At 40.1% G+C, this 22,353-nt stretch overlaps 1 protein-coding gene across 11 annotated transcripts in view; it reads right to left on the bottom strand.

The window, feature by feature from the left end:
• Positions 1 to 4,603: 4,603 nt before the first annotated feature.
• Positions 4,604 to 22,353, bottom strand: part of kirrel3b (kirre like nephrin family adhesion molecule 3b) — a 163,073-nt gene continuing 145,323 nt past the window's right edge. For 3 of the 11 annotated variants that reach the window (XM_056373796.1, XM_056373798.1, XM_056373802.1), the window contains 7 exons: positions 20,029 to 20,129; positions 16,489 to 16,699; positions 14,835 to 14,942; positions 14,228 to 14,311; positions 13,810 to 13,925; positions 12,966 to 13,052; positions 4,604 to 9,984 (listed from right to left, as the gene is read on the bottom strand). In XM_056373796.1, the coding sequence (XP_056229771.1) occupies positions 9,523 to 9,984; positions 12,966 to 13,052; positions 13,810 to 13,925; positions 14,228 to 14,311; positions 14,835 to 14,942; positions 16,489 to 16,699; positions 20,029 to 20,129 (1,169 nt within the window). In that variant the 3' untranslated portion in view covers positions 4,604 to 9,522. The remainder of the gene's footprint in view (positions 9,985 to 12,965; positions 13,053 to 13,809; positions 13,926 to 14,227; positions 14,312 to 14,834; positions 14,943 to 16,488; positions 16,700 to 20,028; positions 20,130 to 22,353) is intronic. The other 8 variants (XM_056373797.1, XM_056373807.1, XM_056373800.1 and 5 more) reach the window with 6 other exon arrangements.

Here is a 22,353-nt window from a genome sequence, read left to right as displayed (position 1 = left end):
CCAGATCATCTTCCACTGAGTGTTTTGTTTTTGTATGAAGTGGGTTATCAACCGTAAAAGTTGTGAGACCACGAGAGTTTGTTAGCTCAAAAAAGAAGGAACCTAGTCGAAAATAGTTTATCAGTGAAATAAACCATGGGAGTTCATTCAATATTTGTGCAAACAGTTCCATACCCCAAGCTGATCAGCAGCAACACAAAAACTCGTCCCTCTATTTTTTTAGCATTGAAGTGACTCGAGCCCCACTCTCTCGATAACATCAGAGACCAAGGTCTTGTTTTTCTGTATTATAGCTTTGGGAAAGAAATCTTTTATTTCAGTGGATTAACTGAAATAAAGGTCATCACTGCCTTTCATCAAACTGCAATAAACAGTGTTTCATCATGATTTACAGGAATTAACTCGATAAGCTGGGGGTTTCAAACAGCCAACTCGCAAGCAGCCCAAACAACTGCTCTTCTAACTCCCTCCCTGTGTCCACTGTCCACGTGCAATTAGTATTCATACACACTAACATTTTCTTGAATTCTTCCAACTCAAAGGGACGAGTATAACAAATGGACTTGCAATAGAAGAGAGGTTTGCACTCCAAATGTCATGTCTGCGGGCTGTTCCATTTGTTTTGAATGCACTCCAAATGAAAAGCAATTTAAGAGCTCCAACTATTAGAAAGAACCCTCAGTACTCAAGTGCAAACCAAACCTTAATTAGGAAAATGATGATTGTTCAGTGCACATGCTCATTTTGCTTTACAACCGGCCAAGCCTGTCTTTTTTTTTGGTTTTTTTTGTTATACCACCCTCTGACAATTTATATATTTCAGCCTGTCTACATTTGCAAAATGTCAACGCACCAGAGATGAAATTAAAGCAGGTCTCTGTAAAGAAGACACATCTATCACATCATTACTGGCAGAAGATTAACTGGTTGACATTTCTCTCCACTAAATTGGCACAACAGGACCTGATCCAGACGATTCTCTGTCAACAAGCCCTGTCAAACACACAGTGCATGATGGAGAATATAATTAAGTCAAATGTCTGTCATGCATCTGATTTTTTTTCCCCTCACAAATCTCTAAAATATTGTATCTTGACTTTGTTTGACTTTTGTTTGTGCTGAAATGTCAAGGACGCCGTGCAATTACGTTGCTGAAAATGCCCTTTCAATCAGTTTGGCCATAAATCAAAAAGTAAGAGCTCAGACACATGCAGACAGAGACATGTCTGTGCGTGTGCTGAAGCATGCTTAATGATACGTGCTCATGGCCCCTGTGCTTCCAGTGTTAAAATACTGTGCAAATACAGCCAGGACAATTAACAGTCTAATATGGAAAGCTAATGTTTGATCAATCCAAACTGCCCATAGTGTGAGTCCAGTCAACAGGGCTGAAACAAGGAAGAGCAAACCTTAACACAGGGAAAGGTCATGGGATCAATAATTCATTTAAGATGCTCCCTGGGATTGACTCTGCAGTCGCCTTGTAATCAGGAGGGGAGATTTATTTATCTTAACCAACTTTAAATCCACGTTCCTGCGCCAGAAAAAACATTGTGCCACCTCGGTCGATTTTCAGTGCCCTCACAAGGCCATGAGATTTTCTGTTTTATTTACCCCCCAGGAGCTGGCGGGGAGCAGGTCTTTAATAGTAATTCAACTGTGGACTAAGCATCTTGTTTGGGAAACTTTGCGGAAGAAAAGAAAAGGAAGAAAATCTAAAGGGTGAGGACAAATCCAAGGATGGATGTCTGTTTGCAGAGTGGAATCATTTTACTGTTTTGTTTGCAATGTACACCTGCAGGTTTGCTTAGTAAATGTAACAGATTTTTATTTGGAGTTATTTTTTTAGAGTGAAATATATACAGCAAGATAAAATATAATTTATCTTTGAATCTTTTTTTTAAACGACATATAATCATATGTTCCTGTGTATAGCTGGTCAGAGCAGCTATTTTATTAAATAACACCCTTCTTGTCAGGATTTATACACTTATCATAATTAAATGGCTCCATAAAAAGGAGCATACTTTGCTATGTTTTCAAATATCTATCATTTGGAAAGCAGGGGCAGTTCACATATGTGCAGCGCTCACAGGACTGGGTGGCTGATTCGCAGACAGAACCACCTCCACTGATTTAAATAATGCAGTCCTGCTGAGTGGAGGCATCTAGAGGCTATGTCAGCTCAAACGCTACAAACCTGCCCGGTATGAAAGATTTACAAAGTCGCCAATCAAAGCCACGTCCAAGTGTGCTGCGGAGACCTGACATTCCAAACTGCAGTACCTTCAAATAAGGATGCTCATAAACAAATTCTGAAAGTGTTTTCTTTACACTTTCTCCTCCTCCTACCTGATGTGCAGTTAGCAGGGGAAATTTTTGTTTTTTATTTTTTATTTCATGTTTCTCTCAAAGACGGGTTTTTGGTTGAGTGAGTTCTCTGCTGATACAGGTATCCATAATAAAATACATGACTATAAAGGAGACATTTCATAGGCAATTGCATCAAGGAAGCAGCAGCGTGGAGTTATGCTTCAAAATGTCAATCAACTCACTTTCCAGCTATTTATTATATGTGGTTTACAGTTTGAGACACACAACAGAATGATAATCTCGGCAAATACATGTTTGTTTCGTTGAAGGGATTTCACGTGTGCTCAGGCTGTTCACGCTGCAGCCCCCGACCACTTTTTTCCCCCCTCACACCATGTAAATACCTGCCTGTAGATAATTTTGTAATGGAGTGCGTCGGTGCACCAAACGCTTAGTCTGCCATTCTCTCCAAATTTGTGCCTTTGTTAAATTGGATTCCAGATGCAATTATCCGCCAAGGTAATTCATGACAGAGTAGCCTGTCGTAACTGCTCATTTGAAAGAATGCAGAGTCGTTTATGAGTCATTTTGGAACAATACTGTATCACTTGGAAGAGGTGAGGCCCACGGAGAGTGAGGCGAGCTTCATACTTTGTCAGGAGAAGCAGGAATGACTGATTAGTGCTTTCCAATAACTAGTTCTGAAGAGAGGGGTTTAAAGTGATACTGCAAGCAAATGTCTGGCCTAGATCTGTTTAGTAATGAGCTGGATCTCTGTGATTAGTCAAATCCATCACAAATTCACAAATGGCGCTATTTGTATAATGTTTGCAAAGCATAGGCACTTTATATTCAGCAGGGGAAGCTCTTCCAGGGAAATCATGTTGTTAGCAGATGGATTCTCAATATCAAGACCAGACTGGTTGTAGCACTTGCTTTGAGGTAACCTTATGTAGGCACTGTAGCGACTCCTTTGTCTGTCTCCTATGTGTGGCAGTGAAATGCTTTATTTATTTCCTCTTCTAAGCCCCACAGCGTTCACAAAATCAGAGAATTGTTCCTTCAAGAAAGCTACGTTTCCATACAGACTGCAAGTGGATTAATCCAGCTAAAGAGTAATTGCCCTCGCATTGTATTGACTCTATGCATGAGGGAATTCAAATCACTTTTAAGTTTCAGTCCTGCAGGATTGGAGCCAGTACTTGAGACAAGCTAAGGTGTTTATGTGAGTTCATTTAATTTGGAGTAAGACTGCAATGGTCCTATTAATGGATTAAAGAGCTGCATGTAAATGTAATGGTGTGAATCTGCTGACTGCCTCGGAAAATATCAGAGGGGGAAGAGAATAAACAGCAGTCTGCCCGCTCTCAACAAATACTGTGAAAGTGCACTTGAGCCAGGCGCAAAATAGTAGCTGTACGACAGCGAGGTGTTGCTACTGTGTGTGTGTGTGTGTGTGTGTGTGTGTGTGTGTATTGGTGGATCAGGCATGTGACTGTGTGACTGTCTCTGTTCTCGCGCCCCTACACCTACAGGCTGTTGCTGTAAATAGGATTGTGTTATTGTTAATTCTACAACCCCTTATTTAGCATCCTTTTAGTTTCTTCCTCGTTCTCTATGTCTTATATGATGTAATCAGTGCAAATCACAAAAAGCTGTATGGAGCTGTATTTTGTTTCAAACCGAGACCTAGATCACACTGGGGGAAAACATAGATGGGGCAAATGCTGAATTCAGCAAAGTAGATTCATTTGGATGGTTGTATTTTGTTGTTGTTGTCGTCATGTATATGGATATGATGCACAGTTGGAAAGTGCATATTACCTGCCCTCTTCTCCTCCCCCTTACGGTGTCGTAGAATGTCTGACTTGGATTATTAATAATTTACATTTCCCACTGAGCATTGTACATTTTGTTGTGACAATAACAACAATTTCATTTTAAGGTTGTTTTTTTTGTTTTTTTTATCAGTGAATTTTGACAAAGAAAACAGCAGAAAAGCCCAAAGAAAACAAACAAACAGAAAGAAAAAGCTATTGTTAAAAAGAACTATTTGCACAGCAAACATAACATTTCTAATGTGAACAACTAGTAACTCCCTCTCAGAAAAACCACTGACCAAAACTGATTGTGAAGGCTCATAGTTAGTGAACATAACTGTTAATTAACCACCAACATTCTATCGTGCTTCTGAGCAAATTATATGTTCATGTAGTGGTAAAAGCATCCCATGTGAATCTCACTCAATCTGCTCATCCATTCTCACTGACAAACAACAGTGCAAAATACACACAAACTCAAACATCATTTTTATTCTCCAAATATACAGAGCAAAAGCATCATAGATTCACAGACCAGAACAGTTAAAATACAACCTTTTTTCATATTTTTTTTTCTTAGCGGGCCACTGCATGAAAATAGTGGTTGACCCAGTAGAATTTACATGTTGTCTTTTCATTACAATTACTGTATGCTTATGGTTTACTATTTATACAAACTCTTCAAATGACCATGTAAGTTAAGTACTTTTTTTTTAGACCTGGCTCATGTAGTGTTTGCAAACTAGTTTGCATTATTCGGAGTCCAGAACCATTCAACCAATCACAGAGAAGTGTACTCATTTGACTTTCAAATGCTTTTCAGTGATTCTTTCAATCTTCTGTGACTTATTGTACACTGTATGCTGCAAACCGAAGCACACCGACTCCCGTTGTGCCCTGCAAGCTAAAGCAAACTCTGAGGATTATTTGCAAATACTACTTAGTCCAGGCCTTACATTAGTGTGTTATTAAAGTACTAACAAGGTATTGATTGGTAGAAAAGAAAAGAAGTGAGAGAGAAAGAGAGAAACAGAGTGATAGAAAGCATTTACACAGTAACAAAGAAGGGTTATTATGACCAATTCAGTGTTTCTAATGGCACCTTCTCTACTGTGCTGACAGTAACACCTATCATACAATGAGGGAGACTTCAAATAGCTTTATGTAAATCACCCTTTGCACACATAGGCGAGATATGGACAGTGCTCATTTCTTTATTCGCTTTTTTCCAGTTTACTCAGACCAAGCAAACAGTTTTGTGTAGTAAACAAATATAATGTCGCCAGTGGGCAGAGAAGCCATGACAAACACCGACCAACTAGTCTTCACTTCACATTGCTCATAACCTCTGTCTCTCACCTTCAACACATCCTTGTCCAGTGTACTACAGGCCACTCTTTACCATCTCTGAATAACAGACTACCCTGCATCCTCTGCTCTGAAAGGGTTGCTCTGTTTTATCAGGAAAGGGCAGCAACCCCTTGTAATTGTTCCGGGTCTTTGTGTTTATTCATCTGTTATGCCCTGGCATCTGTGCGGTGCTTGTAGCCAGGCAAACAGGCGCTGCCAGCACCAGCCGGAGAGGCGTCCACAGGTGAGCAGGGCAGACTTTGTCCCCACATGGGCTTTGATTCCCAAAGACTGACATGGCACTCGCATCCTCTGGTGCTCTCATGCCCACTGTAGCTGCCGCCATGGGGAGATGGGACAGAAGGCTGGCCTATCAAATATTTATCTGTTTGCTGTGCAGTGTGCAGATTCTCTGGACTGGGAAAATGCATTATGTTTGGATCAGTGCGGGAGCTGCATCAGATAAGGAAAACTGGACCCTTTGGAAAAGGAGGCAAATAGTTTTGTTTTTAGGGCAGAGACATGCTGAATGTCTGCATTATGGTAACTTTTAAAGGGGGTAAACTTTTGAATTCTGATGCTGTGGATGTAACATGATGCATAATATATGCAAATAATAATCTGTATCTTGTCCCATGCAAACTAGGTCACACTGTAGCATCTACACTGTAACGGACTCCTGCCAATATCAAGGTAAGAATTTTGTCCTGAACTCATAAATGCTAAGGAAACTAAATTAAAAAAATGGCACAGGCATACTTGACAGTCATCATGGTGCCAAATGCAATATATTGCTGGGCATCTGGGCATCTCTCGGAAGGGCTGAAGGTATAATAACCTCATACTGCATCTCTCACTTCAAAGCTGTCCCAGCTAAGCTCAGCTTCTCATCCTATAGCCTCCTTTGTGCTCAGTGTGCAGAGTGTGAGTTTTTCCCCCGTGAGATCTGGGGTAGAGAAACTACTCGCACAAGCCTTTCATGTAATTTGTGAGAAACAAGCAGGGTTGATAACATTTTTGGACGGGAAACAAAGAGAAAATGATTGTCTGTCTGTACAGTTTTGACGCTACGTGGATTTGTTGAGCTCCGATATAGTGAAATCTGACTGAGAAATAAAGAAAAGCCAGGAAAAAATTATATACAGAGAAAGACAGCATTAGAGATTTATATACAGTCTGCTAAGTGCCAAGCTGGATTATCAGCATTGAAACAGAGCTTTTTGTCTTAAGCTGTACAATGGGCGCCAATCCATTTGTAAAATTAGAGTCCAAACCACTGCCACTCAAGTGGAAAACCCCATTCAAATGCCTTGAATATAATCATATGTAAAGTGCTTACAACAACAACTTGCTTTTGTCAGCAATGCCTCGTTTGGTTTTTCTTGGGTTGAGTGGCAGATTTCGTAGTTTCAGGCTTACTTTAGCCCAGTTGACAGCACTATGCAATATACAGAAAAACCTAATTAGATAATATATATCACAACCTTTTATACTCTGTTATGTTTTGTTGGGTTTGACAAAACAGAAGTGACAGTGACATTGCAAGCTGCTGTTTTACAGCAGTTTCTTGTTATTTTCCATGAACTTGTCTTTACCCTTCAAATAAGTGATCAAATAACAACCAATCTGATTCTATAAAGGATTGGGGGGGGGGGGGGGGCTGACTTTGAAAACCCGCAGACGTATGAGGCTTTTGATGGCTTAAATCAAATGTGATGTAATATATGATGCAACTGTGGCTGTTACAGAAATGATCTGTTTGCTGTAAAAGGGTTGCCCTTATTCATCAAAGCTTGCTTTAACGCCAAACTTTGTTGGGTTTACATCTGATTTAAAGGTCTGAATTTAACTTGACACGATGTGATGTGTGGTAGCATCCAGGCGAAGATAAAGATAAAGTACTACTTTACAGTGTCTAGACTATATGCACACATCTGCAGTGGGATTCCAAGTGGTCAATGCTGCAAGGAATTTTCCTTCCTTATGGCCAAAAAGACATCATAGTGAGAGTGACTGGTTCACTGTTCAGCTTCTGAGTCTAGATGGACCCAACTTTTTCCTCCGTAGCTACGGTAACCAAGGTCTTCATACAAGAATGTAGGGACAAGCATAGCTTTATTGACGGTTCCAGACAAGTATGAGTGGAGAATGACAAAAGGCAAAAGACACACTTAACAATAGTTAGATAAGGACACGTTATACTGGGTTTTATATGCCCTGCTGGACGAGATATCCTTGGTAAATTGGTGTAGCACTACTCTGATTCACATGCTGGCTTTGTACTGCTCATCATTTTCTCCTTGGTGCCAAAGCTCACAATAAATCCTTCTGCCCGAGACATCTGAACTCCTGGTGATTCTCCCGCTCACACAGATTTCCACCACGACGACGACACTCCTGACAAACAGGCTCACTTTGAACTTTTATGTAAAGTACGAGTGTTTGTGTAGCTGCAAGTGAAACCACTACTCTCTGTCTCTACTAGCTCAACTAAAACAAATACAGTGTCAGTGATTAAATAATAAATCCAATTTCATATATGTCACATACAGCGCTGGAGAGAACAGAACAGAACAAAACGATGCACTTTGAAAAGCATCAGCGTGACGCCATCCGTCAGCTCCACAGTAGCCAAAGATGAACAGCAGATGGCAAAATAAAACACATTTTCTAAATTTGCTTGTCATGTCCCTTGATGACCAGCATGATCACAGGTAGGTATACAGTCAGGATGCACTAGGCTTCAGTGTCAACAGTGATATTGACAACAGCAATGGGATAACCACACAATAAGAAGCTTGGCTAAAATATAATGTTTACATTTCATTCAGGAGGTACCCCCCAAGTATATGGCTGATGATCTGTGGCGTTAGCAGGAGAAACTCACAACACGTGTTGCAGTTTGTGGGCTTTCCTGCCGCATGCCTTGGAGCGGGATTTGGTGCGTTAACACAACAGAAGATGCAGCTTCCCCATCAACAGAAGAGCTGATAGCGCGTGTCTATCTCACTTAGTCAAAGTTTGTATTGACGTAGTTCAAACAGACCCTCAAGGCAAAGAAGATATGGAAAAGAAGAGGCACTCGTGTCTCATTTAGAGTCCTCCATGAGGGAAATCAGAGGCAGAAATTAGATGCTAGAAAAGAAATTGCAGTCACATATATACACTGATATTCTTTTATCGCAGAGTGTCAAAGTAAAATAATGATTCAGGGATTTAAAATGAGATCTCAGCCCCTCTTTATCTGCTCAGCTCTTGTGGCCCAGATACAGCTGCGGAGAGAAAAACAGCCGTTCTTTTCAACGCTCAAAACGTCTGTGGGCACACGGAGAAAGTTTTCCACCTACACAGGAGACGAGTTTCAACAAGCCAAGCTTCACATACAGTGTTTGAAGGAAAGGTGGGGGGTGGGGTGGGGTGGGGGGAGTTATCGTTTTAACACAAAAAAACCCCCCAAAAAAAACCAAAAAAAAAAAACACGTGCACATTCGTTTTTTGTGCTTCAAACTACAGGGGAGCAGCAGGACATTGGCTCACACTCATTATCGTGCTTTTCGTGCTGAGTGCTTCAACAGTTGTTACAACAATCTCAGTTTTTCTGAATGACAATCTTCAAAAGGCAAAAATGGTCTTTGCCAGGGGAACTGATTGTCACACAAAAGCCTTGTATTCCTGCCATCCAATCTTCTAACAATCCCACTGTAAAAACCAAGAATTGAATGTTCAGATTCCAAACTTGTGTTGTCTCTGTGTTGGCAAATAACCTCTCTGTGGCACAATTCTGATTATGGGTTTAAAAAAGGAGGTGGTTGATGAGCTAAGCATGAGGAATATAAGGCTTCTTGATCCACTTTTTGGGATATTGAGAAGTCTAAACAAGTCACACGGTGTGTTAAAGCCAGCCCCGGCGTCTCCAGGCATCCAGAGGAAACACACAGTGACACAGTTACTTCAGGAGCCCCTGGGAGCTGATTCTTTCACAGTTTTACAATCCTGGCCGCTTGTTACACCCCGTTCAAACACCCTCCCTCCCTGGTGGTCAGACATGGGTTTGCATGCGCTTCTGGAGGGGCCGTGTGAGGTCTGAGTTCTGCGAAGAGGACTGGGAATAGTGGGAGGAGGAGGAGGCTGATGCCTTGCTGTCTTTGTCGAACTGCACGTAGCCGTCCGGCTTACTGTAGCTGCTGACGCTGCTATCACACTGTGTGTCGATAAAGGAGCTGGAGTCGCTAAGTGAGCCACGCTGGAACTCCCGCTCGCATAGCTCGATGGAGCTGCTGCCCATGCCCAGCACAAAGCGTTGGCTGTAGTCATACAGGCGGTTGGGACCTGCTCCCAGAGTGGAGTAGATGTTAGTGAAGGACATGCCCGTCGGTACTCGTTGCTTGCCCAGGGTACCTGTGTTTGTGGGGTTCCGCACCTCAGTGGACTGATTCCCTGCCATGGTTGGCGTGTGGTGCTCCTTGAAGGTATTAACACTGTAGTAGCCATTTGTAGGGTCCTAAAAATCCAAGATAGAAAGATTATTATTACTATTTTTAAATATATGTATTTGTTGTTTTTCTACCTAAATGCAACAACACAACAATATAGGAAAAAAGGGGGAAAAGAAAATCATCCTTTTCTTTCTATATGCATTCACATGTATTCTAGTCGAAGCTCTCCAGGAGCCAAGGTCAAACTGGCAGTAATTACTATTCAAATTGCTGAATAAATAAGGAAACAGGCTGCTGCGTACATCATGAGAAAAACGAAAAATAGTGGCAAAGCTTAGTGGTAGGATTTAGGCAGCCCCCATGCTAACCTTAAAATCATGCTTCTCTAATTAAGTGGGCCTTGATGATTCACAGTTTGGCATCCTACGCGTCATTGCAAAGTTTACTCACATACCAGCTTTAATTGGACCTCAACGGGTTGTAGTGTCTGTTATTTCATGTATGCAATGAAATGGCTTCTGAGGCTACAACTGTGCCACTTGTATGCTAGGCTGCAAGCGCTGTTGCTAAGGGTCCAGTTCGGGCTGTGTGTGTGTGTGTGTGTGTGTGTGTGTGTGTGTGTGTGTGTGTGTGTATCTGCGTGTGTTTTTTTTTTTTTTTTCCTGCGTGAATGGATGTGAATGTCAAGCATAGTGAGCATGGTGGCAAATCCCAGAAGAAGAATGCTCATAATGGGGAAATGAGAAAGACAACCTGAGAGGATCCTCGTTATGCTTGTCATTATCAGACAACAGACAGGGAGATTGTTTGTGTCTGGCCTTTGTCTCTTTTTCAGCCCCCCCCCCCGCCTCATGCACGCTGTCATTAAATATCAAACAATCCAGCCTGAGGGATGCAGGGGTGCAGGTAAGCAGGCAAACACAACAGAGGCACACTCCAGGGAGCCAATGCTAACATTCGTTTGAACAAGAGGACAAATGAATGGGACAGAATCTTTTTCTGTGGCACTGATGAGCTTGAGCATGCAGCAGAGTCTGAGCGGACGCTAAAAATATCCCCTTGCTCATATTGTCTCATTACACTGTTGACATGGCGTGTATTTCTGATGAAATCCATTTAACTTTTAGTTAATGCACAATATTATGTATTTTAACTGTAACTGTGACCCTGACTTGTTTTAAAATAGTAAATTATTATTGGTGTAAGGGGGGTTTTTTTTATGCGTTTTATTGACTCATTTGAATGAACAACCTGCAAAGTAGTAATTTAATTTTCAAGGTTACTTTGCTGGTCTGACAACAGCAAGAGGAGAGGGTAGCCATCCTTTAATAAAAGTTAGCCTATCAGGAAGTGAGTGGGGCCTTGATACAAGAACCTGTACAATCTGTACAATCTTCCAAATCGCGTGTGGATCATTTATGGCAAGAGTTACAAGTGGTGGAGTGCTTTCATGTGAGAACTGAAAGCAAAGTGCCTCATCTTTACAGGCTGATCCATTCACTGCCATGTAGATAGGTGGACAGCCATAAATAGCCCTGAAGTCAGTTTTATTACATTCACTGAATATGGGCTTAACTGAATAAGACACGTTTAGTTGGATCTGACCAAAGTGACATTTAAGTCTTTTTCATATGTGCAGACCCAGCCTGCATATGAGCTCCAAAAGTGTTAGGGAGCAAGATTGTTGATATCAGAGGATGTAAAAAGACACTATAGGGTGGATGTCATTGATCAAACAGTGGCCGGAGTACCTGACGTCAGACTCATAAATCATGTTTCTAAATATATCATTATTGTCTCTTGTTACCTGCCACCCGAAGAGTCGAAACAGGGCTGTGACTCACACTGTGTTTACTCAGTCTGTCTCACACACTGATGGTTATGCTGCTTGTTTAGTGGCGATGAGATTAAAATGAATACTTTAGCTGCATAGCTGCGTGTTAGTGTAGATACAGTTTTTTAATAACCTCATTCTTCAGTAATCCGAGAGTTTACTCTGAAATTCAGGTGTACTTATCTACAGAAAAAAAGTGATAAAATCCAGTGTGTGTGTTTGTTTTAATTTGTTTTGGGACTTGTTACAAGTGTAAACTGTCTGGTGTAACAGAAAAAAAGAATGAACTAAGGGATTAGTTTAAAAGTTTGGAATATCTGAGAATATTATAATAAAGCTGTAAGACTTTGTAAACACTCACGGCTTACAAATAACAACACTGGGACCAGAAAGAAAAAAAGAAAGTCACATATATCCTTATTAAAGCCAAAACAAGCTGAGAGTTTTTCTGGACATGATTTGCTAAATAGACTGGATAAAGGTTTATCTTCAGGTCCCAGAGGCTTTGATATGTCACATAACCCATTTCTATGAGTGTGCTAAAAAGAGTTGGCAAAAGTTAAGTATATTCCAAATTGAAAGAGGTTAGAAATGCTGCTGAGAGAGCTAAATCAGCACATCTAATAAATGCCCAGCACTTCTTCCAGTCCTATATGTGCTTTAAAATAGTCCTGTCCCATGTATAAGGTATAAGTAACCACTTATGTAACTTAAATAACAGCTTATGGGCCAACCAACCGCTGATTTCTTGAACCACCGTTGATGAGACTAATTAATAAAATCAGACCTCTAACAGGAGTCATTTCGCCTGTGGTCTTATCCTTAGAAAATCATGTGTAGCAGGAGGGGGATTAATGCTTCTTAGCTATTTTCGTCCCAGAGTTGAAGACCACCTTCTGCCCAGGAGGCATTCTCTCTCTCTCTCTCGCTCTCTCTCTCACCACCTTTTACTCTTGTTCTGCTGCATTCACGCTGTCATTGTTTCATGAGCTGTACCCAGGGGTGCACTGGGAAAGAAATTCAACTCTGGACTTATCCACTGGGTTGGGTCGGTGAGCCTAGTCCCAGAAAACACTCACTCTCCTGTGCACCCCGAAAGACAGGCGCACAGAGGGGGGGCAGTAAAAAGACAGAAATTTTGATGGCCCACCGGCTCACAAATGTGGCAGCACACTGGGATTTGTCTGATGGCCAGTGCACCACTGATCTTACCTTAATGTGCTGATACTCCTTCTCTTCCTCTTGTAATACCTCCAGCTGCTTGAGAACAGATTCCTGCTGGAACTCTCCTCGTTCAACCTGCACAGAAATCAAGGAAAGAATACTAAGAGTCTGTGTAGTTTTTGAAACTCTTGCACTCAGAGTAATGACATTTTGAGACTGAATGATTTCTCTTTTATTACCTTCTTCTTTTTTAATATCAGTCAGACATGTTTCACCTTCATTTAGGGCTGGCAGGGAACATTAATAATGTATCCGTGAATATCTTTTATTTATCTTTACAAAATGTAAATTTGCAAGGTAGCTAAGCTCATTTCCCTGCACTAACATCAAGTATCGACTGTATTAAGTATTTTTGAAAGAAAATCTAATCCAAAAACTCAAACTACAAATAGCCCAGCCCTGGAGCAAATTACATGAAAACCAAAACACTGGTAGAGTTCCAAAGAGGAAACAGGTCTTTGTGTGTCTAGAGGGCATGCAGATACAGAAGTACACCCACTGTAGGATTACCCAGTATGCATCGGCATCTCCATAGTTACAATGTATTGGGGTCTGTTCTGCTCATAGGAATACTGGCATCATATTGATAAATGTATCCCCTTATGCTTTGACTGCAGCACATATGTACAATCTACTGTATATGCCTTTCTGTTCTTCCATTACTCACAAAATAATGTATTTCAAAGGAAATAACAATGCAGATAGTAAAGTGCATTCATTATGTTACTGTCAGCTTAAGATGGCCATGCAAAAATATAACCCCCCCCCCCAAAAAAAAGATTTTATTTCTGAAAACGGGAAGAAGTGGAAAGTAGTATGCTGCGACACTCACACTCACCATCAGTTGTTTCATGGAGGTGTGTTCTTCGTTTTCTCGTGCTGCATTGTGGTCTTTGTGTACAATCTCCACCCGGATGTCATTTTTCGCAGACACGACTCCTTTCAGATCTGGCAGAAACAGACGACACATATATCTCAATAAGCTGGATAAACACCATTCTGTATTTGTTGACATTATCATTTCCCCCAGTGCAGTTTGCAGTATTACAGAATTTAGCAAAGATCCCTTGGTTTGGTTTGTGGGAGCTCCCCCCTTTCCCGAAAACAATACAAAGCATTATTAATCATTTGTTTCCTGCCAACACAAGATTATCTTTTTCTGCATACATATGCAATCTCACACAGCCTTTCACGGTGGCTCATTCTGTTGGGGACAATGCTGATGATACTGTCATATAACAAAGTCTTACTTTCTGTCTTAATTTTGCTTGCAAGTTCTCTCTGGTGAGCACAGATGGAGACGGGCAGTGAGGGCATAACCAGGTGCGCTTCCTCTGTAGTATACAGACAATAGACATGCTGAAGGGACCAGTAGCACAATTTGGTTCTTGGAAAGAGACAGTGGCTGACTGTCTCTAACCAGAGTCACATGGTACATGGGTGGGTGGCAGTGAACATAGCGCAGGATGTACTGTAAATAGCCTCAAAAGCGAATGCAGCCAGACTGAGATTGCATGAAATGAACCCTTATCACAATCTCTGCACCACAAAAAGATGTCCATCTCAGCACCTCACCATCTCACTGATTTCATCTTTTATTAAGTTTGACACTATGTTCCAGCAATTTATCTTGTGACAGAAATCTTGAAGCAGCTGCCAATGACTTGCCATCTTTTTTCTTTTTTTTCTTTTTTTTTTTTTTTTTTACAGATGCCCCATATTTAAGAAAACTCAAAATTTACAGACATCAAAAAAAATCTACATTTGAATAGATGGACATGTTTTAGCGTGCTTGGGGGCCATACAGTACTTTGGCATGCATGCCTCAGCAGATGTGAAAGGGAAGAGGAGACGTACTTCTCTGGGAGCGGGTGCAACAAAATGCTCCAATGGTGCCCATGAGGACAATAAGGGCCACAAAAGCTCCCACAGCAATGCCGATGATCACTGCCACTGGGAGAGACTCTGCAGAGAGCAAAAAAGAGACATGTCCTTCTACAATAACATATCACAAATAATCTCAAATATACATTAAATTCAGTATAGTGACAGATAGCACACAATAGAACAGTCAAAATGTGAAGTCCATCATTCTTTTTCTCACACACACACACGCACACACACACACACACACACACACACACACACACACACAAACACACACAAACACACATGCACCAAGTCTCCTCATCTCACCCTCCTCTCTGTCTCTGCAACAATCAGGAAATAAGGGGAGATATGCTATATTTTATCCCTGTAAGTGACTTGGGTATTGTCCCTTAGGCACAAGGCTATGTAATGAAAATACTCAGGCACAATGCCACAACTTCTGCACTGCATATCCCAATAACTGGAAAATGTTACAAAAACGAATTACCAAATCTTTTGTTATCTGTGCCGGGTAAACATTTTCCTTCTAATATAATCTCATTATCCTACTGTCTAATAACTTTTTTATTTACACTCATTTAGGCAAATAGAAGCATTTCACTGAGGGCTTTTATTTTCATTGAGAGGAGTGCAAGACTGCACGCATTCCTTTAAGCATAATCATGTTTGTGTGTTTCTGCAAGGATGTTACAGTGCATCTGTGACGAGGAAGAGATTAAACCTGCAGGCACACATCTATATGCTGCTCCAACATTAAAAGTCCTCATTAAAGAGTGGTTTAATGAGGACCTGAGTTACCAGCCCACATTTATGACCTTCTTGCTTTTTATACAAACGCTGAACAACCAAGTGCTCTTCCTACACCATTGAAGCCTATTTAATGTCTTCATTGATCAATGTCACTTTCACATAAGCAGCTTATAATTTATCATTTATGATAAGTGGATAGAAAACACAGCTTCCCCCTAGACAGAGGGGGAAAGGTCAACAGATAAAAAGTATTCATTTTTAAAGCAAAAGAAATGTTTTACTTTGTGTCTTGTTTACATAAAGAAAGCAGCAGAGACAGTGCGTTTCATATGTAGGGAGCAGTGTCTGCTGATGGTCAGCAGTTCAAATTACAAGGGAGCTGCACTTCATGTTAACCCAGAAAACTAATTTATAAGGAATTTATCGGTGTCACATTTACTGTAAATCAAAAGCTTCAGAATTTAGGTCATGCAGTGTAACTATGTATTACCATCATTCAATTCCAAATTGGTAAAATTTCATTTTTGAACAACATATTTCTGATAGTAAATAAAAAATCGTTGTATCAAAGTGAGAAATGATTGTATACTAAAATCTGTGTCCATTGATTTTACTATTCTGACATTAAATACATCTATTGAAAATTTGTGTCTCTATAATTCAATTAGTAATCAAATTCCATCCCACTTACCTACATACATAAAAGTACATTCACCCACAAATGCACCGATTGTGTACAAAATATACAGACGCAGGCAGGCACAACCACACTGATACAAACACCATTGCTGTGTCACCATACGCCATCTACCACTATCTAGATAACCACTGTCACGTGACGTGAAGAAGAGGAAGCTGGAACCTGTCGGACCTTGGCTCCCACCTTGTTCCTTAAGGCGTATGATCTCGGTGTCAGAGCCAAAACTGTTCCACGCCGTGCAGTTGTAGATTGTCTGGAAATCAGCTGGAACAATATTACTCATGGTGAGTGTGGAGATTACTCCTTCTTCTGTGGTGACCGTCTCTACGGTGTAGCGGCCAGATGTTCCAGACTCCAACACGGTTTCCTTCCATGACCAAGCCTGAGAGGAGACAGAGGGCAAAGAGGTGGTAGGTAATATTTTAAGTTTTTGACCACTACAGGCGCTGCAGATGAGTACTGTAATGAGTCTCTTTATTGTCCAAATACCTTATGTTTTACCAGTAAGTGCCCGAGGCAGTATTGCCCATGTAAAAAAATTCAACTTTCAACTCCTTAACAGGCTTTGCTAGTTTTTAGCAATGCTGTGGCAGTGATGGTCTCTCAGTAGGTCTGCCACTTTGAAATATCTCCAAAATTATTGGATGGATTTTCATGAAATTTATGCAAACATTCATGGTCCTGAGAAGACAAACCTTATTGACTTTAGTGACCCCCTGACTTTTCCTCCACAGCATGAAGTTGACATTTCTGGTTTTGAGTGAAATGTCTCAACAGCTTCTGGATGGATAGCCATGAAGTTAGCGACAGACATTCATGTCCCCCTCAAGACAAATTTGAATCCTTTGGTGATTCCATAACTTTTCATCTAGCACCACCAGTGGGTGAAGATTTGGTAGCGTGTTGACGTTAACATTTGGCATTTAGCTCAAGGCCCAAGTACAGCCTCACAGAGCTGCTCGCATGGCTGTAGACTCTTTGTCTTGTTATGAGGTAAACATGCATTCTGTGAATTTTGTTGAGGAATACTGAATACAAACAAAACCTTGTATGTTAACAATGAAACCTCCTTTTGTACAGTGCCTCATGTCGTTTTGAAAAGCTACAGCCATAAAGCTTTCTAGTGTGTCAAAGTCTTGCAAGCCATCTAAATATGTTCAGTGACGAAAAGAATAGAAACCGACTTTCACCTGATAACAACTACTACTTGTTACGAGAGTAACTCAACAAGGGACCTATAGCGTCCAAGTATTAAAGGTGACAAAGTATCACACATCCGTGCTTTATATAACTTACATAACCACCCAGTGTTAATCAGCAGATGCTTCTTTCAGTGGGTGTTTGAGTTCATTGGAAGGTGTTTAATGGGATGGTGCTGGCCTGGTCGTTATATAATTTCACCTATATGTTCTTGTGTGGTTTATGTTGTGCTGCTGAAAGTGCATGTATCCATGGAGACACATGGTGACCATGAAGACACGAACCATATACTCTAAAATAATAAGAGGAGAGCTATGTTTCAGTCTGTTATAAGGTGGTATGAGTTACAAGTATCAATACAGGGACATTAGCTCGTTTTTTTCCGTTGAATAGCTAAGTGAATTAAAAAAAACTCTTCACAGGACACAAATAAACAGGAATGTAATAATTTTCTGTTCTGTTGTGGATTGGTAAAACATGTTTGACCAGCATTTTATGGTTAAAACTGCTTTTGTTAACTGCCCATTTTCTGCTGCTCATCTCTGTTTGACAAACTGCCAGCCGAGTGAGATATCTGCAGCATCTGTAGACTGAGCTAATGTCTAATGGATAATTGCAAACTGCATGTACCCAAAGCAGTTCTCTTTTCACCACAGTGCTTGAAACACTGTGTTTTTTGGATTTGGCTGTTGAGAGACTGCAGGCAACCGTTTATAGAGCTGTGCTTGCTGCGAACCGGAGGAGTATAAGAAGGTTGGGTAATAGATATTGTGCATCATTTGGAGTAGACTAAAAATTATGATGGCAAAATATTTTTAAAATACAGATTGCGTTTTAACAACAAAACTTACAGTATCCTTTCAGAAGCAGAATTATTTACTCTTACTGTTGCACACACTTTATTCAGATGTATTTCTTTGACCTTCTGGACATTTTGTATCTATCAGAAATATTTCAAATGATAAGTGGTAATATTTATTTGCAAAGCACTTTATTCAATCAAATAACTGTTTTCTTATTCATTAGAAACAGAACTTACTTAGTCTAGTTCCCAACATTGGATGTTGATGGGAATAAAAGAATTCTAGGTTATAGGCAGCACTGGATGCCAACTCAGTCTGTTATGAAATGTGTACATACAAATTTACTTCTAATTAATTACTACTTGGTGTCTAAAAACAGAATATCTTGAATAAATGTAATTTGAAATAACAGCATAACAAAATGTCCAAAACCCGGCATATTAGGTATGAGGAAGCGATGGCACTTGAGACATGATTGACAAACATGAAGTTGTGTTGACATTTGTGTTGTGATGTGGTGAGAGAAACGTTAGAAAGCAATAGATATTTGCATATACTGTTTTTTATTTATGCAACGCTATGGTAATTTAACACGTGCCATTCAGTTGCTGCCTTTGTCGGAGGTGGAGACGGCATGGATTCTGGGTGACTATGGTGAGAATTACATAATAGATCTTTGCTGATCTTTAACTACAAAACAAGGAAATTCATTATACTGGAGACAAAGCGAGAAAGACGACATGGTACTCGGGATAAAAAACACATTCAACTTCATGCTTGCACTAATGGACAGGTGGCTAAATAAAGAGGTGGAAAAGCAGTGTTACAATCTTACAAATTTTGCCTTGATTCAAATCTTTTCATGTTGTTATGGAAAGACAAAAAGCTTTTTGTGTCCTTACTCTTAAAATCTCTTTTGGAGTCTGAGGATAGATGATGTTGGATGTTGTAAAGTCCTTGGTTTCGTGATTATAAATCTTTATAAGTTCAACTAACTTGACTTAACATAACCATATACTGTATTATTGATGAATCGTAATTCTCTTTTTAATAAAAAGTTTGGAATCCAAAATAAACACTGAAGACTGAGCAGCCCAGCCTCCACAGGCATACCTCTCAAATAAACCTGATATTAATTATGTTGCTAGTTAATTCAGGACATCAATATAATAAAAACACACATTAGATGACAAAGTATAGCAATTAACTGCATAAATATGCAAATACGTACACACCAGCACGCGCGCACACACACACACACACACACACAAATTAATAATATGCGCAAAGTGAGCTCAGAGAGTAGGTTGTTTATATAAGGTCCATAAATCTTAATGGGATCAGTGCTAACAGAGCATAAGTGTGGATTAAATGAGAAATTGAGGGTTCAAACTGTAGTTTCATGCTCACCTTTTAATATGAAAACAAATGATGGAGCTAATGGTACCAAATTCTTCAGGCTTTTATTTGTGGGTATTGTCCACGTGTAGTTAACAGATCAATAGTGTTCAGTCAGGCATTATATTCCAGAGGCAGATAGGAAAAGATCAGCCATTATATGAATCTAATTTTTGCTGTTCAGGTGATATAAAGCCATAAAAAACCTATTCATGATTGTAGTTTCAGTTGTGTTCTGGCAATGACAACAGGAAAAGCTGAGACGGAGATGAGATCAGAATAAACAAAACAGTCCAGATGATGTACTTACAATGCGGTCTGGAGGTGGTGTACTTCGAATGAAACATTTGATTTGTCCTTTTTCTCCATGTAAAGCTTGCTGAGTCTGTGTGCTGGAGATAGTAGGTGGCCCTGAAAAAAAGAGAGAAAAAAAAAAAATCATAAAAAAGTTTGAAGATGAGTCATAGAAATTGAAACATGAATAATTAAATTCATTTTCAGTTTCAGGTTATATGACAATTCTGCTCAATCGAGTTCTTGTGGTACATTATGTTGTAATCGCTCCACTGTTCCAAGCAGTAACACCTCAAGTGTTTGGTAATTTGAGACTCCTGGGGAAAATTGTATTGCGGTACGGTGTGAACATTCCTCATCCCTTGGTACAGTCGAGCCAAGGACATGCCAGGACTGAATGAAGGGCATAAGTGGAGGCCCAGGCCTCATTCTGGATCAAGAAATTGTTGATTTATGGCTGGTTTGATTTCTCCCACTGAGATAAACGCTGCTGGAGAGTGCTACAGCAGTTCTTTGGAGTGTAATCAGGACCAGACAGATGGAAAGAGAAAAATGCCATTGTGGGGAGATAACACACTTGTTGCAGTGTTTCACTTCAATCGAAGCAGATTTGACCCTTGAACCAATCAGAAAATAACTAGACATTAAACCCCCGCTCTCTATAAATATGCAAACATCAGTAAGTTTTATTTCATATTATAATATATTATATTTAGAGCCATTCATTGTTCATATCATAAATATACTATAAATAAACCTCTTGCCTAATCTCTAAAAGATGTTCTGTGTAATTCAGGTTTCTCCAAAAACAAATTTGATTAAATTGATTGACTTTATAAGAATTGCAAACTATGTAATCAGGACTGGTTCAATTAACATGAGCTGCAGGTATGGACTTGGAGCCAGCATGTGTTAAACCTTGGTCAGGCTACAAGATCTCGTCTGACAAGGGCAGCTCAGTCTAAACGACTGGTCTGCTTGCCATCTGGTCTGGAGGCTGTTCACGCCAGGTGACAGCGCTAATATGAAGACAAGATGTCACACATGACCCAATTCTGTCTTTTAAGAGTATATTCCCATTGGTTCTGAAGAGCTCACTGTAAGTAAAATGACAGAATAGCACAGTAGAGCCAATGGTTTACATTAGTTTTATATTTGAATTCTATTTACCAAGAGTGAAAAAGGCAGCTGGTAATCTTGATGGTAATTTTAACACATTTTTCACAATTTTTCTTTGACTTTCCTGTTTCATTTTTTCCTGACCTGGACATTGATTGTTCATTGATTATTCATTTTCTGCTGTTTGCATGCAACTATAAATTTGGATTGATTGGCTGTTTCCGACATTATCATTTAAAAAAAAAAAAATAATAAAAATAAAATATCATATGGGCTTCAATCATCAGCCCTGACTTTGTTCACATTACCAGCTCACCACATTCTGAGTGATTTTGTTATTCTGTGGGCAAATTTTCTTTTGAGCCATCCAGACTTATTGTGGATATAATTCAATTTAAAAAATACAAGCACACACTGACATAATCTCTCCACGAACTGCTCTCATCCACCCATATTTTCTTAAATTTAAAGGCTGGATTCCACCAGACACTCCCACAAAAATAACACCAGGAAAGGTTTCCATCTTATCCTTTTTTTTTTTTTTTACTTGGAAAAATGCCCTTTAAGATGTTGAAATCAAACATTAAGCACATCTCTTGTGATGGTTAAGGTTAAGAATGTGGGTCTGAGGGGGTGGCAAGTGAGGCAGCTTCTTGATTAGTGAGACAACTCGCTTCCCCGCCAACTTCCCTCAAACTCCCGCTCTCTCTGACGATACATAATTGCAGTTTATTACCTGTCTCTTATTAAAATGAATTAGCATTTTAATGAGACTTTGCCAGATGGTGTCTTGGTATGCTACTGGAGGATGCTGGAAGGCTGCTAGTGCTGCAGAATGAACGCTGCAGACAATTTGAGAAAAATGTACTAAAAGCTGTTTCCCGTCTTTCACTACTTTGCCAACATGTATTAGTACAGCATGTGTGTGCTATAGCTAATATGAGGACATTTGCACGTGTGATGTGCATGCATTAACTTGTGATTAAGAGATGAAATGTAAGTATGTGGTTTGCAGGAGCTCCAAATGTCAACATACAACAAGATCAATTGCCTGGGGGCTGGGCAGGATCTATCTTATGGATCAGAGCTGCAAATGAGGAATATAATTAAATAGTTTTATCTCACTGGCTCAGCCTCGCCTGAAAGTATCCATGTGCATTTGTGTGTGCGTGTGCATGTAAGTACGTGTTTACCACTTGCACTATGTGATCAGAGCACAAAC

The sequence above is a fragment of the Seriola aureovittata genome, chromosome 4 (genome assembly GCF_021018895.1).
Source record: "Seriola aureovittata isolate HTS-2021-v1 ecotype China chromosome 4, ASM2101889v1, whole genome shotgun sequence".
NCBI classification, from domain to species: Eukaryota; Metazoa; Chordata; class Actinopteri; order Carangiformes; family Carangidae; genus Seriola; species Seriola aureovittata.
The sequence above is the reverse complement of the archived record's forward strand: the minus strand, read 5'-3'. Positions and strand labels throughout refer to the sequence as shown.